The sequence below is a fragment of the Symphalangus syndactylus genome, chromosome 18 (assembly GCF_028878055.3).
Source record: "Symphalangus syndactylus isolate Jambi chromosome 18, NHGRI_mSymSyn1-v2.1_pri, whole genome shotgun sequence".
NCBI lineage: Eukaryota > Metazoa > Chordata > Mammalia > Primates > Hylobatidae > Symphalangus > Symphalangus syndactylus.
In genome coordinates this window covers 67,703,437-67,716,858 of record NC_072440.2, presented here as the reverse complement: position 1 = coordinate 67,716,858, position 13,422 = coordinate 67,703,437, and the positions used below count along the sequence as shown (strand labels likewise).

Here is a 13,422-nt window from a genome sequence, read left to right as displayed (position 1 = left end):
TGTCAGTAAATGTTGCAGAAGGGCCTCCTGGAGCACCTGCCCACTACACTGCAGCCAGAAGAGGCGGGAGGGTGCCTGGAGAAAGTGTGCTGGGGGAAAGAGAGGATCTTTGCAGGCACTCCACAGCTAGGCCTGGCAAAGAGGGACCAATCATGGGGAGAATCACAAGATAATCAAGTTGTGATTCACTTTGTTTTTTATTCCTTTATTAGTTCAAGAGGCAGGGGCAGCAGAAAGAAAAACTCAAAACCTGGACTCTTCCTAACCCCACAGCACCCTAATCCTTTCACGGCAAATACCTGCACACTACCTTACAGTTTACAAAACCCTTTCCTGGCCAGGGACAGTGGCTCACACCTGTAATCCCAGTACTTTGGGAGGCTGAGGCGGGCAAATCACCTGAGGTGAGGAGTTCAAGACCAGCCTGGCCAGCGTGGTAAAACCCCGTCTCTACTAAAAGTACAAAAATTAGCCAGGTGTGGTGGTGGGTGCTTGTAATCCCAGCTACTCAGGTGGCTGAGGCAGGAGAACTGCTTGAACCCAGGAGATGGAGGTTGCAGTGAGCCAATATCGCACCACTGCACTCCAGCCTGGGCGACAAGAGTGAGACTCTGTCTCAACAATAAAAAAAAAGCTTTCCCATTCTGATATTTCTCGTGCAATCCATTCATTCAATAGGTTTCTGTTTGGCACCTCCCACGCACCCAGCTCCAGGCTGTGAGTGTCAACCAGGCAGATGCAGCCCCTTACCCCTTCGGGGCCCCATGGCTCCTAGTGGCAGAACCCTTTCCCCGCCAGGGCCCTCTGTCTCAGCTTGCACTTCAACATTGATACCTAGAGGCAGCCACGTGTGGAAAATGGTTTAGTATGATTACGGGGCATCAGATGATTTCCAAGAAGAAGCCGCAGTGGCTGTCTCCAGGCCAGGAAAGTGTCATCCCATCCCAGTAGTTTCCAGTGACCTGCTCAACAGTCCTGGAGCCATCCGAGATCAGTGGCTTCTCCAGTGTGGGTCACCAGATACTCACTTTAGAACAAAGTCCCTCTTGCTCTGGCCTCAAGACAGGTGTTTGCATTGTGTCAAAGGAAATGCTCACATAGGTGGGTCTCTTCCTTGTCCACTAAAGGATCCCCCTCACTGGTTAGGGATTGCTGACCCCACAGCCATCAGCAGAGTGACCAGGGTCTGCTGATGCCTGGTGACTGGCTGGGAGAAGCTAGGCACCAGGCCATGTGGCGAGCCCGTTGGTAGGGCCAGTGGTTTCAGAGGAGCTGTGCTGTGAGTTGGGCCAAGGGCAGCACCTCTCCACATGCCAACGAGGGCTGAAAAAAGGGCCTTCCTCCACAGCCCAAAGAGCTGGTGCCATGGGAGGACATGGCCTATAACCAGGTGGAATATGGGGCAGCTGCTAACAAGGAACCAAATCGTAGAGACTGGGAAAAGCATGATGGGCCACATGAAAAAGCAAAACACCAAACTGAATTTGTGTTATGTGGACAAAGGCTAGACTTCAATGTGGAACAAAGGAAAGTTTAATTTCCCGAGATGTCAGGACCCTGGGAGAGCTTTTTTCCTCTCCTTTGGTTACCCAGGAGGCAGCACAGAGCACTGGTGAGGGGGCCCTGGAGCCAGGATGCCTGGCCACCACCCCCGGGCCCCTCTCTGCAGAGCTGGGAGGCAGTACCCGGGCCATGAGGGACAAATGTGGAGCAATGGATGGAGCTGGAACTTGCTATTATGGGATGTTAAAGCCGGCAGGACCTGAGGTAGCATCTAACCCAGTGGTTCTTAACTTGGCTATAGCACTAAAGTCCCTTAGAGAATCTTTTTTACGATATTGATGCTTGAACCTTAAATTCAGCTGATTAGTTAAAAAAAAAATACTGATATCCTTCCTACCCCCAAGTTACCAGTCAGTCCCATCGCCCAGGAGGCTGAGCCTGCAGGCGGGAGTTTCTGGTTGTATCTCGGAGCAGGCGGTGGGCAGGCAGATGGGTAGGTTGGGGTTTAGAGCGAGCCCTAGACATGAGGAGGCTCTTGTCTAGAAACCAGCCAACTTGGGAGGCCAGGGCCTTGATGAGAAGCAGGTGGGTCACTGGTCTTAACTGCAGGGGATCAGAGGAGGAAGACGGAGCCTGAGTGCTTCAGCTCTGAGCCCCTTCCATGCTGTCAAACAGGGCTCAGGGGAGAAGCTGAGCATCTCGCCAGGCTCCCTTCATGCCAGAGGAGGGGGCTGCAGCCCCATGGGCAGATTCCTGGGCCCAGCTGGCATGGGGTCTGTCCTTCATGCATCTGCCAGGCTGGGCTCGAGAACAGCCCTGTGGAAGTCCTGGCCTGGGCAGCCACCCCTCTACCTTGGGGTGAAACTCAAACCTACACAGGGTGAGTGAGTGAGCCCACCACAGAGCTGGATCTAGGGCAGGCACCCTCATTCCTTTGAGATGACCCTGTGGGAACCCTGGTAGGATGGAGTCTGTGGGTGGGCTGGGTGCTCTGCCGGCTGGAGGAAGCTGTGGGCAGCAGGCCATCCTTAGCATCACAGCGGTTGCCAGAATTGGAGCAGGCACCGCTATTTTGTGCTCAATTTCTGCACCTGTGTGACTTTCCTGAAGTGGGCCTGGCTGCCCGGCGCTGTCCATCATCCCCAGGACAGCCGAGCGAAGTATGCAGCTCTAGGTCACAGCCCTCTTCCGAGTGAGGAGGCGCCCTGGCTTGTCTCGTGTGCCTCTATTGTTCACCCTCGTTTTGGTTCATGACTTTGACCATGTGCCCTGGTTCCCCCAGTGAAAGGGAAGGAGGGGAGTTTCTTTGTCCTCCGGGATTTGTGCTTGTCGATCTCTCTAGCCGGCCCGGGGGTATTGGGAAGTGATTTCCCCTGAGAAGTAATAAGACTCAGCCCCACAGAGACCAGCCTACAGATTCATGTTTATTGATGGGGTTTCTGCCGCGGCAGCTCCAGTGGAATGGAAGCAAAGCCTGATATTTATATGGCAGGCCTGGGTGCCCCATCCCACAGGCCCCACCCTGGCCTTGGTAATAGGTGTCCCTGGTAGGGCGGAATCCCTGCACCCCTCTCCTGGAGAAGTTGTCAGAGAGCCCAGATGTGGTCTCCTCAGCTTCCTGCAATGCCCCAGGCACACTTAGCACTCGCTGCAGCAGGAGACGAGGGGAGAAGGGCCTACGGAGAGGAGAGGCCCCGAGAACTGAGATGACACTGGCGCTCTGGCTTGGGTTTTTCATCTGCGTGCCAGAGTTTCGTGATTTATTATTTATTATTATCTGATTTTCCATCAGATTAGATCCTGACGTGCCTTCCAGCATCCTCAGGTTGAACGTCTTGGAGTCTTCAGTCACCTGCCTCCTGTAGAGGAGTGGCGTCACTTGTCCGGTTACCCAGGGGTCTTTATTTTTAATGAATGATCCCTTTTGTGGCAGAACCCCCACAGGGCCCACTTTGGGTAAGGCAGATCTGTTATCCTTCTGGGTTCCCTGGTCAGGAAGGACTGGCGGTGCTTCAGGGGCGCTGCTCCTGCTCCCAGGGGCCCTCGCCGCTTTTGTCTCCCACTTGCAGCTTCAGGGGTGCTCAGGCTCCGAGCGCAGACCCATTCCACCTCTGTCCTGAGGCTTCTGCCCCTTCCTCTCCCTGGAGCGGCATCCTCCTCCCGTGCCACCCACCACTAAGTCACCATCCTGCACCAGCTGTAAGGCTGCCACCTCCTCCCAAAAGCCTTCTCAGAGCCCTACCTGCAGCCTGAAGTCATCTTCCCAACTCTCACCCAGTGGCTCCTGTGTGGCCACTCCTGTGTCTGGTCAGAGGCTCCCTGTTCTTTTGGAAGCTCACAGAAGACCTCTCAGACTCTCATTCTCCGTTGCCTGAGTGCGCAGAGCATCGGCAGCCATAGCCTGGAGGGAGGTGGGTCCTCCTCTAGTGCCACTCCAAGGCAGGGCTTCCGCTCCCCACCTGCCCCCTCTAGGCCAGGTTGGAGGGCACCAGTAGGGCAGGCTGGGCAGGGGGCCCACCTGGTCCCACAGCCCCTGGCCTAGCAGGCTGCTGTGGTCTCTTGGCCTCCAGGGCCATGGGGGTGGCAGGTGCCACTAGGCTGTCGGTAAAGATCAGCAGGCCAGGCACAGTGGCTCAAGCCTGTAATCCTAGCACTTTGGGAGAGTGAGGCAGGCAGATTGCCTGAGGTCAGGAGTTCAAGACCAGCCTGGCCAATATGGTTAAACCCTGTCTCTACTAAAAATTCAAAAATTAGCTGGGCCTGGTGGCACATGCCTGTAATCTCAGCTACTGGGGAGGCTGAGGCAGGAGACTCACTTGAACCTGGGAGGTGGAGGTTGCAGTGAGCCGAGATCACGCCACTGTACTCCAACCCGGGTGAGAGAGTGAGACTCCGTCTCAAAGAAAAAAAAAGGCTAGGTGCGGTGGCTCATGCCTGTAATCCCAGCACTTTGGGAGGCTAAGGCGGGTGGATCACAAGGTCAGGCGTTCGTGACCAGCCTGGCCAACATAGTGAAACCTTGTCTCTACTAAAAATACAAAAAGTTAGCCGGGCATGGTGGCGGGTACCTGTAATCCCAACTACTCGGGAGGCTGAGGCAAGAGAATTGCTTGAACCTGGTAGGCGGAGGTTGTAATGAGCCGAGATTTTGCCACTGCATTCCAGCCCGGGTGACAGTGCGAGACTCTGTCTCAAAAAAAAAAAAAAAAGAAAAAATAATCAGCAGACTTGGGGTCTTGGGCAGGCTCCTAACTCTTCATGCCACACCCTTTCCTCTTCTGGGGGTGACACTTGCAGAATACCATGTAACATGTGGAAACCACCCAACAGCTAGGAGTGCAGAGGAGCAGTCACCCAGCAACTGGGCTGTTCGTTCTCAAACACAGTGACGTCGCTTGATATCCCCCAGACTCCCACCCCAGGCCTTCCTCTCTGTTATCAGCATCTCGCTGATTGGATTCTGTGATCAGGCTTAGGCAGCTTAACAGCCCTCCCAAAATCTAAATCAAAGTCACCAAACCTGCTGTAATTGAATGTTGGAGGCGCCAACCACACGGGCTGGGAATGGCTGTTTTCTGGCGAGGGTGCAGTTTTCTGGTGAGGGTGCAGCACCCCCGCAGTCCTCACTGGAAACCAATGACACCACTGCGCTTTTTCTCCTCAGAGCCCCCACGCGGGGGTGGAGTGTCTCTTTGCATAGCCAGACTGTGACAAAATAGGATGCATGCCCTGCTTAAAGTCAGTAGTGCTCAGGATGCAATGAATGCCCTGCTCTGGGGGTCTGGAGTCTTTTGATGGGAGTCCCAGAGAGCAGTGACCGCTCGAGGACGAGATCATGGGCTGGAAAGTTGCCAGGGCTCGGGGACTAGGCCTTGCCCATTCCCAGTCCTGCATACTTGAACTTAGCTCTGCAGAGAGGGGAGGGACAACAGTGCCTGTCTCCATTAATCACACTGTGGGCCCGAGGGAGGTCCACTGGTCAGAGCAAATCCTGCTGGTGACTGACAGTTGGATATCAGCCCCCGGCACAGCAGCCCCTACACAGCACTGATGCAGGCATGCCTGCTGTGGGGAATGGGGAGCAGGGCAAGGCTTCTCTTTCTTTGCACCCCCCAGGGCCCTGCCTGGTCTGTGGACATGCAGGAAATGAGCAAGTTCTGAGCCATGTCCTCAAAGAAGCCATCACATTCTTTTTTCTTTTTTTGAAACGGAGTCTGACTCTCACCCAGGCTGGAGTGCAGTGGCACAATCCCAGCTTGCTACAACCTCCGCCTCCCAGGTTCAAGCGATTCTCCCGCCTCAGCCTCTCGAGTAGCTGGGATTACAGGTGCCCACCACCACGCCCGGCTAATTTTTCATATTTTTAGTAGAAACAAGGTTTCACCATGTTGGCCAGGCTGGTCTCAAACTCCTGACCTCAGGTGATCCGCCCACTGCAGCCTCCCAAAGTGCTGGGATTATATCACATTCTTTTAAATATTTGGATACCTCAAATGTGACTCCAGTTAGCCAGAGGCTGGTGAAGGGGCCCAGTGCTGGGGAGCCCAAGGGAGGGAGCCTGACGGCCCCAGGCACTGTACCATTGAAGTGACCCACACTGGGGCTCTGGCAGAGGAGGAAAGAAAGAAATCCCACAATGCGTGTGTGCGGCGCAGCTCAGGACTGGGAAAGTGCCCAAGTCAGCACGAAGGGTGCAGGGTCTCTGCGTGTGGCACTGGGATGGGCTCAAGAACCAGGAAGGAGAAAGGATACGGGGCGTTGGTGGGTTCTGCTCCAGCCTTGCTGGGTATGGGCTGTCTGAATGTCCTTCCCCGCCCAGGACCCCGCGAGTGCTCCCAGCATCCTCCCTTAGGCCCCTGCTCTTGCCACTCCCCATCCCCAGGCCCCACTGGCCTGTCCCTTGCCAGGCCCATCTTAGCAGCACATCCCCCAAAACTCATCCAGCCCAGCACTGGGTGTGGGTGCAGTGAGCAGGGTGAGTGCCATCCTTCCACCCTGCTTCAGGGCTGCTCTCCTCTCCAGTGACACACATGAGGGGACGGGTCCCTGCTGGACATCTGTGCCTTAACCCTGGAGGAGCTCACGGGCAGTGAGGGCAAAGTTAGTTTCCCCAAAACAAGCAAGCAGTCCACAGTGGGGTGGCCGCAGGGCCTCTGCCCCCTGAGCACCACCAGGTCACCTTCCCCCAGTCCATAACCAGCCTATGCAGCCTTTCAGTTTCTTGGTTTCAGAAAGCTGCCCCCAACAGGGCTTCCCCAATGAGAAACTTGATCTGTTTTCCTCCAAAGATGAGAAAAAAGCTCCACTTCTAAAAATAGCCCACCTGGCTCCCCTGCGCTAGATGTTTCCATGGCAATCCACTCCTTCCTGGGAGCCTCCCAATGACAGAGGGGTCCCAGCCCTGAGGGGGTGCCCTGTGGCCTCCTCAGCTCAGAGCCACCTATTACAGGGGTCAAGGAGATCCCTGAGTGGGGAACGGGGTGTGGGGGCCCAGTAAACAAACAGGGGCTCCCCTGGTTCCAAGCCTCTATGATTTGAAGTAAACTCAAGACAGTTATGGCTGGGCATGGTGGCTCACGTCTATAATCCCAGCACTTTGGGAGGCCAAGGTGGGTGGATCACTTGAGGTCAGGAGTTTGAGACCAGCCTGGCTAACATAGTGAAACCCCATCTCTACGCTGAAGATACAAAAATAAGCCAGGTGTTGTGACGAATGCCTGTAATCCCAGCTACTCGGGAGGCTGAGGCGGGAGAATTGCATGAACCCAGGAGGTGGAGGTTGCAGTGAGCTGAGATCATGCCACTGTACTCCAACTGGGTGACAAAGCAAAACTCCATCTCAAAAAAAAAAAAAGTTATGTGCAAAAGTGAGTTGTGTCAGTGGAAGGTGACAGGGCCGGGGCCTAGGGCCCTGGTGCATGTTAAGTCCCAGCTCTGCACTGGTCACGCGCCAGGTAGTTATCATCCTTCCCAGAGCAGCCACTAATATCCCCGGTGTAAGGATCGGCACACTTACCCAAGGCCATGTGGAATCAGGAGCAGGACTGCCTGGCCCAGAACCGCCACCTCCCCATCCCAGGCTGCCACCTCCATGCAGACAGCCTGGTCAGGAAGGCAAATGTGCCAGTCTTTGCAGGAAGGACAGAGGGACTTGTGAGGTCTGTGTGCCTCGGGAGTCTCAGTGACCCACTCAAGAGCATCCAGAGATGACTCCTGGGCAGTAAATCAGACCGTAGTGATCAGTGTGAGTGAGAATGTGGCACAGTGTGCAGCCCAGCCACAGCGACTCAGTGTGACAGACAAGCAGTGGCTCCCAAAGATGTCCATGTCCTAATCCCCAGAGCCTGTGGAGGCATTGCCTTAGATGGCGAAAGGGATATTGCAGATACAATGAAGAATTTTGAGATGAGGATTCTCCTGGATTACCCAGGTGGGCCCAGCACAATCACTAGATCAGAGAGAGTAGAAGATGCTGCTTTGCTGGCTTTGAAGATGGAGGAAGGGGCTATGAGTGAAGGAGTAAGAGCAGCCTGCAGAAGCTAGAAAAGGCAAAGCAATGCCTTCTCCCCTGCAGCCTCCGGAGTGAACGCAGCCCTGCCAACACCTGAATTTCAGGACTCCTGACTTCCAGAGCTGTTAAGATAATAAATGTGTGTTCTGGGCCAGGCGCGGTGGCTCAGGCCTGTGATCCCAGCAGTTTGGGAGGCCGAGGCAGGCGGATCACAGGTCAGGAGTTCAAGACCAGCCTGGCCAACATAGTGAAACCCCCTTTCTACTAAAAATACAAAAATTAGCCAGGCGTGGTGGTGCACGCCTGTAATCCCAGCTACTCAGGAGGCTGAAGTAGGAGAATCGCATGAAGCTGGGAGGTGAAGGTTGCAGTGAACCGAGATTGTGCCCCTGCACTCCAACCTGGGCAACAGTGCGAGACTCTGTCTCAAAAAACAGAAAAAAAAAAAAATTGTATTGTTTCAAGCCATTGTCTTAATTTCCTGGGGCTGCCATAATAAATTACCACAAACAAGTGGCTTAAAATGACAGGAAATCATTCTCTCTCGGTTCTGAACTGAGACTTCTGGACTAAGCGTGGCCAGAGTTTACTCATGTGGAGGCCAAGCCCCCTTCATTGTTCAACCGTGCCTCTGCCTGGGCTTGGGGTGAGGCCCACACCCCTGTGCTCAGTGTGTGTCACAGCATCCTTGTCTTGCTGTGAGAACATGGGAGATGGGTGACACCACCTTCCCTTGAGGGGTGGTGTGTGTGTGGGTACGTATGGGAGCGTGCCTGTGATGGGTAGTTCACGGCCTTGGAGCTGGGTGGGAGCCACCATCAGTGTGCCTGGGCTGGGTGCAGGGGTCCTTCCTGCCCAAGCCCACCCCTTCCTGGCCTCTCTGTCCCTCTATCCGCCTGTGATTCCACCTGCCACCAGTCTTGTCTTTCCCATGGACTGCTGTCAACTGCCACATGCTCCCTTTTGCCAGAGGACAAAGAGCCAGTCTCCTTGGTCTGTGCCAGAGGCCCCTTACCTTCTCCCTTTCCAACCTACTCCTCTGTGTCTCACCCTAGCCCCCCCTTTCTTCAAACCCTGCCTTCCCATGTGTGACTCGCCAACCCCAGGAGGAACCCATGGGCCTCGGTGGGCCCCGAAGCATTCATTCATTCACTCACTCACTCATTCCCTCTCTCTCGTCCTACCCTCCCTCATTCTCCTGAACTCTCTGTCCCTTTGAGGGGACCTCTCCCCACCCGTCTCTGCAGAACAGACTGTGCTCATGGGTAATCGTTGGCCCCAGTGCCTTCTGATCCTGCCCCAACAACAGGGCCAGTGACTTGAGGCCAGAACAAGCATGTCCCTGGGGACCTGAATTTGGACCTTAAGGGCTGCTTACTAAGGTGTACTCTTGAATAACAAGTTATACAGAAATGTGGCCACCTGCTTCCACCTGCCACACGGAAGGATGCTAACATGCTTACAGTTAGACTCACTGTGCCTCTCACCAGCTCTTGCTTACAGAGCAGGGGTCACATTTGGACTGATCCGCATCTGCATTGGGCATGCCTCTTCGAGACCCCCCCTGTGTTGAGCCAGGGGCCATTCTGATGGATAGGGGGCTGGCCGTTCTGGTTATTAGATGTACTGAACCTGGGAAGATGACATGTGCCTCAGGGGCAGGTGGTAAGAGCACAGGCTCTAAAGCCAGAGACCTGGCTGCTCAGGAATCTCCTCACCTCGTGGCCCTGGACAATTTCAATGTACCTTTCTGTCCCCAGATCTACCTCACGGGGTCTTTGCAGGCATTAACTGAGGCAGCGCCTCACCCACAGCCTGGCACCTGGAAAAGTGTGGTACACATCAGCCGTTAGCACCTTTCTAAGGCCAATCCAGAGAAAGGGAGGCTTGTGAGCAGACAGCTGGACTCGGATCCCAACCCTGCCCCTCAATAGCTGGGCACTAAGCTGGTGGCTTGGCCTCTCGGAACCTGCATTTTCTTGCCTGCAGGGAGGGAAGAATAGCCACTGTCTACTGACCTCCACTGTGAGGCCCAGAGCAACAGCTGACGGAGCCAGTGGCCCAGACCCTGGCCCAGCCCGTGTGGCCTCCAGTCGTCTGGGGGCCGCAGTTGGGCTTCTGAGTGCAGACACGCTGTGGCCTCTCGGTGGCCTTGCCAGGGTAGGGACGGTCCCATCCGCAGGCGATAGATGAGGAAATCGAGGCTCTGAGAGGTGAAGCCGTGCTCAGGGCGTCTGGCTGGCCACTCTCTTCCTTCTGGGCTGCTGGGGCCTCCATGAGAGAGGCAGGCAGTCATTTGAATAATAAGTTGTCATTTGGGGGCTGCAGTTGTGATGGGAGGCTCCCTGCCTCCTGGCTGGATGCTGACCAAAGGCCCCTGTGGCCAGAGGGGGACAGGGTATGCTGTGGGCACCCTTCTCAGCTCCCCTCAGCTCGGGCCCCATGCAGCTGGCTGGCCTGACCCTGCCATGGACACCACGTGCACTCAGAACAGTGACTCAGCCATGTCCACCCCCGTGTACCTTGCCTGCCGTGGGAAGAAACGTTCTCTCACAATATGCATTATTTTTCAAAAAAATCTTATATCTTGGGTTACAGATTTTCTTCATCTAAAAAAAGTTTTTTTGCTGATTATTTCTAAACAAGGCATTTCAGAAACCCCTTGGCAGGTACAGGCTCTGGGACTCATGGGGTGGTGTCAGCCTCTTGGTGTCCTGTGCCCAGTGTTAAACAGCAGCCTGGCCCTAGGCCAGCTGCCTCCTGCCCCACCTGCTGTGGTGCACCACCCCCCAGGGACGCCCACAGCCCCATGCCCCCAGATGCAGGCTGGGCTGGCAGGAAAGTGGCCCTGGGCAGCTGCGTGAGAGAGAGGTAAGAGGGGGCGTGGGAGCCGGCAGAGGGCACAGCCTGCCCCTCTCATGGAGGCCCCAGCAGCCCGGAAGGAATAGGGTGGCCAGCCAGGCAGTGTGGGCATGACTTCACCTCTCAGAGCCTCAGTTTCTTCATCTGCTGCCTGGGGATGGTCCAGTCCCTACCCTGCATGGCCATTGAGAGGCCACAGTGTGTCTGCACACAGAAGGCATTCCATCAGTGAGAATGGCTGTGTTCCTGCAGGGAGATGGGTGAAGGCAGGGACAGGGGAGCCTCAACAGTGACATGGGGTTTTTGGCAGACGTTGTTTTTGTTTGTTTGTTGTTGTGTTTTGGGTGTTTTTGTTTTGTTTTGTTTTTTGAAACAAGGTCTCATTCTGTTACACAGGCTGGAGTGCAATGGCACGATCACGGCTCACTGCAGCCTTCATCTCCCTGGGCTCAGGTGATCCTCCCACCTCAGCCTCCTGGGTAGCTGGGACCACCAGCATATGCCACTATGCCCGGCTAATTTTTCTATTTTTTGTAGAAGACAGACTTTTGTCATGTTGCCCAGGCTCTTTTGGCAGAGTTTGGACAGAAGGTGGCATTGGCCTGGCCCTCAAAGGAGTGGGTGGGACGGGACCTCTTGTGGGGGCAGGTATGAGAAGGTTCCATGCAGTGGGGACATGGTGGGAAAGGCCCCAAGCAGGAGCGCTCAAGCATTTGCAGGGAACAGGGGACAGATTGGTGTGGCTGGGGGATGGGTATGAGCAGAGAGCAAAGTGAGGTTGACTGGATGGAGGTGATTGGCTTTGGGTAGGCCTGCGACTCTGAGAAAGGAACCGGGCTCCATTCAGGGGGCCTCTATTCCCACAGAGCAGTCTCCACCTCTCCACCCAGCATAGCCCATCCTTCCCTGCACACCACAACGTAGGGAGCTGGCGCCCTGCACACAGGTGGGTGCCTGCAGGCCTGCCGCCTCCAAAGCCCAGTCCCGGCCCTGCCATTCAAGCTGGGCTCTCTTTACAGTCCTTCCCACTACTCAGGTGGGCCCTTGCCCACCCCACCCTGGGAAGGCTGGGCCAGGATGGGGCAGGCACCTCACCCTGGCCAGGAACAGGAACAGGCACCATCTCGGGGACTGATGTTTTTTGAATGGCGCTATCCACCCTGCCCTGCTCGGCCTGGCTGTGCAGGCCTCTTGGTACCATGTCTGTTCGTAATGACCATAACAACTCTATTTTCTTCCACAGATGACTCTGGGGACGACGACGAGGCTACCACCCCAGCCGACAAAAGCGAGCTGCACCACACCCTGAAGAACCTTTCCCTGAAGTTAGATGACCTCAGCACGTGCAATGACCTCATTGCCAAGCACGGCGCCGCACTCCAGCGCTCCCTGACAGAGCTGGATGGCCTCAAGATCCCATCCGAGAGTGGGGAGAAGCTGAAGGTGGTGAACGAGCGGGCCACCCTCTTCCGCATCACATCCAATGCTATGATCAACGTGAGTACCTGCCCCCACCACCGCCCTGGCACGGGGCTCCCTGGCTCCGGCCCCGGGGTCCCTGAGTGGGTGACCAGGGGTGCTTGAAGGGTCAGCGTTCCATTTCTTGTGGTTCCACAGTGTTTCCCAAAGCCAGCGCCCCCCAGCTAGCTTCTGAGTTCTCAAATCATCTCCTTCACTCGGCCGTCGTTGGGCAAGGACATTCTTCTTAATTGTCTGGAGGAAACTGGAGTTGGGTGTGGACTCTGGTGCAGTCTGCAGTTACTTCATGCCTCGATAAGGAAGGTCAGGGCCCCAAGTTAAGTAGCTAGCCCAGCGGGTCAGTTCTGCCCACACAGTAGGGACACAGCTGCCACACTGGCCCTCAGTGGCTGCTACTGCTCCTCCCTGGGTTTACTCCCCAGATGCAGTGGGAGCAGACGCTGTGCACAACAAGGGGAGGTGTGGTGGGGGGCAGCAGTCGAGGGCTCCCTGAGCTAGAAGAGCCTCAGAGCTGAGCCTGCCGAGGTCGTGCCAACCTGATGGTAGACAACGCGGGTAACCGCAGTTGTAAACTAAGCAGCCCAGCCGAGGGAGTCAGCCGCTCACCGCGGCTCTGGAAGCCACACGGCTATGACTGGGAGCCAGGAGGGTGTCTCGATGGTGGTAGGAGGATGGTGCTTGGCCCTGCTTCCCTCTTTCTGTCTGGGGAGTGTTCCCCAGAAGTGTGCGTGCTCCTCCAGGCCTCCACCCTCCAGACGGGTCTGACTACAACAGCCTCCTCCTAGGACAGTCCCACAGGGTGGCACATCTAGGCCAGGGGTGCAGTTGTAGGAGCTTGGGGTGGCTTGCTGGGAATAAGGAGACCAGAGCAGAGGAGCTGTGCAGAAATGGAGGCTGCTACAGAGGAAGAAGTGAGGTCCAGAGAAGGGGGTTCAAGAGAGCCATCGTGCCGACTGGGGGACAGTGGGCAGTGCTGGTGCCTGGGTGACCTCCAGCTGGGAGACCCAGCCCCCAAACTAGGAGGTTAGACCAGGACCGGACTGGGAGCTGGGACCAAGCTCCAGGCA

The 13,422-nt window shown here is 55.9% G+C and overlaps 1 protein-coding gene across 12 annotated transcripts in view; it reads left to right on the top strand.

Annotated features, from left to right (window-relative positions):
* The window catches only part of OSBP2 (oxysterol binding protein 2), a 215,049-nt gene that overhangs the window by 147,874 nt on the left and 53,753 nt on the right, over nucleotides 1–13,422 (top strand). For all 12 annotated transcript variants that reach the window (XR_010117155.1, XM_063623527.1, XM_063623530.1 and 9 more), the window contains one exon: nucleotides 12,120–12,373. Coding sequence is in view for 11 of the 12 variants with exons in the window: in XM_063623527.1 (XP_063479597.1) it covers nucleotides 12,120–12,373 (254 nt within the window). In the remaining variant the exon portion in view is untranslated. The remainder of the gene's footprint in view (nucleotides 1–12,119; nucleotides 12,374–13,422) is intronic.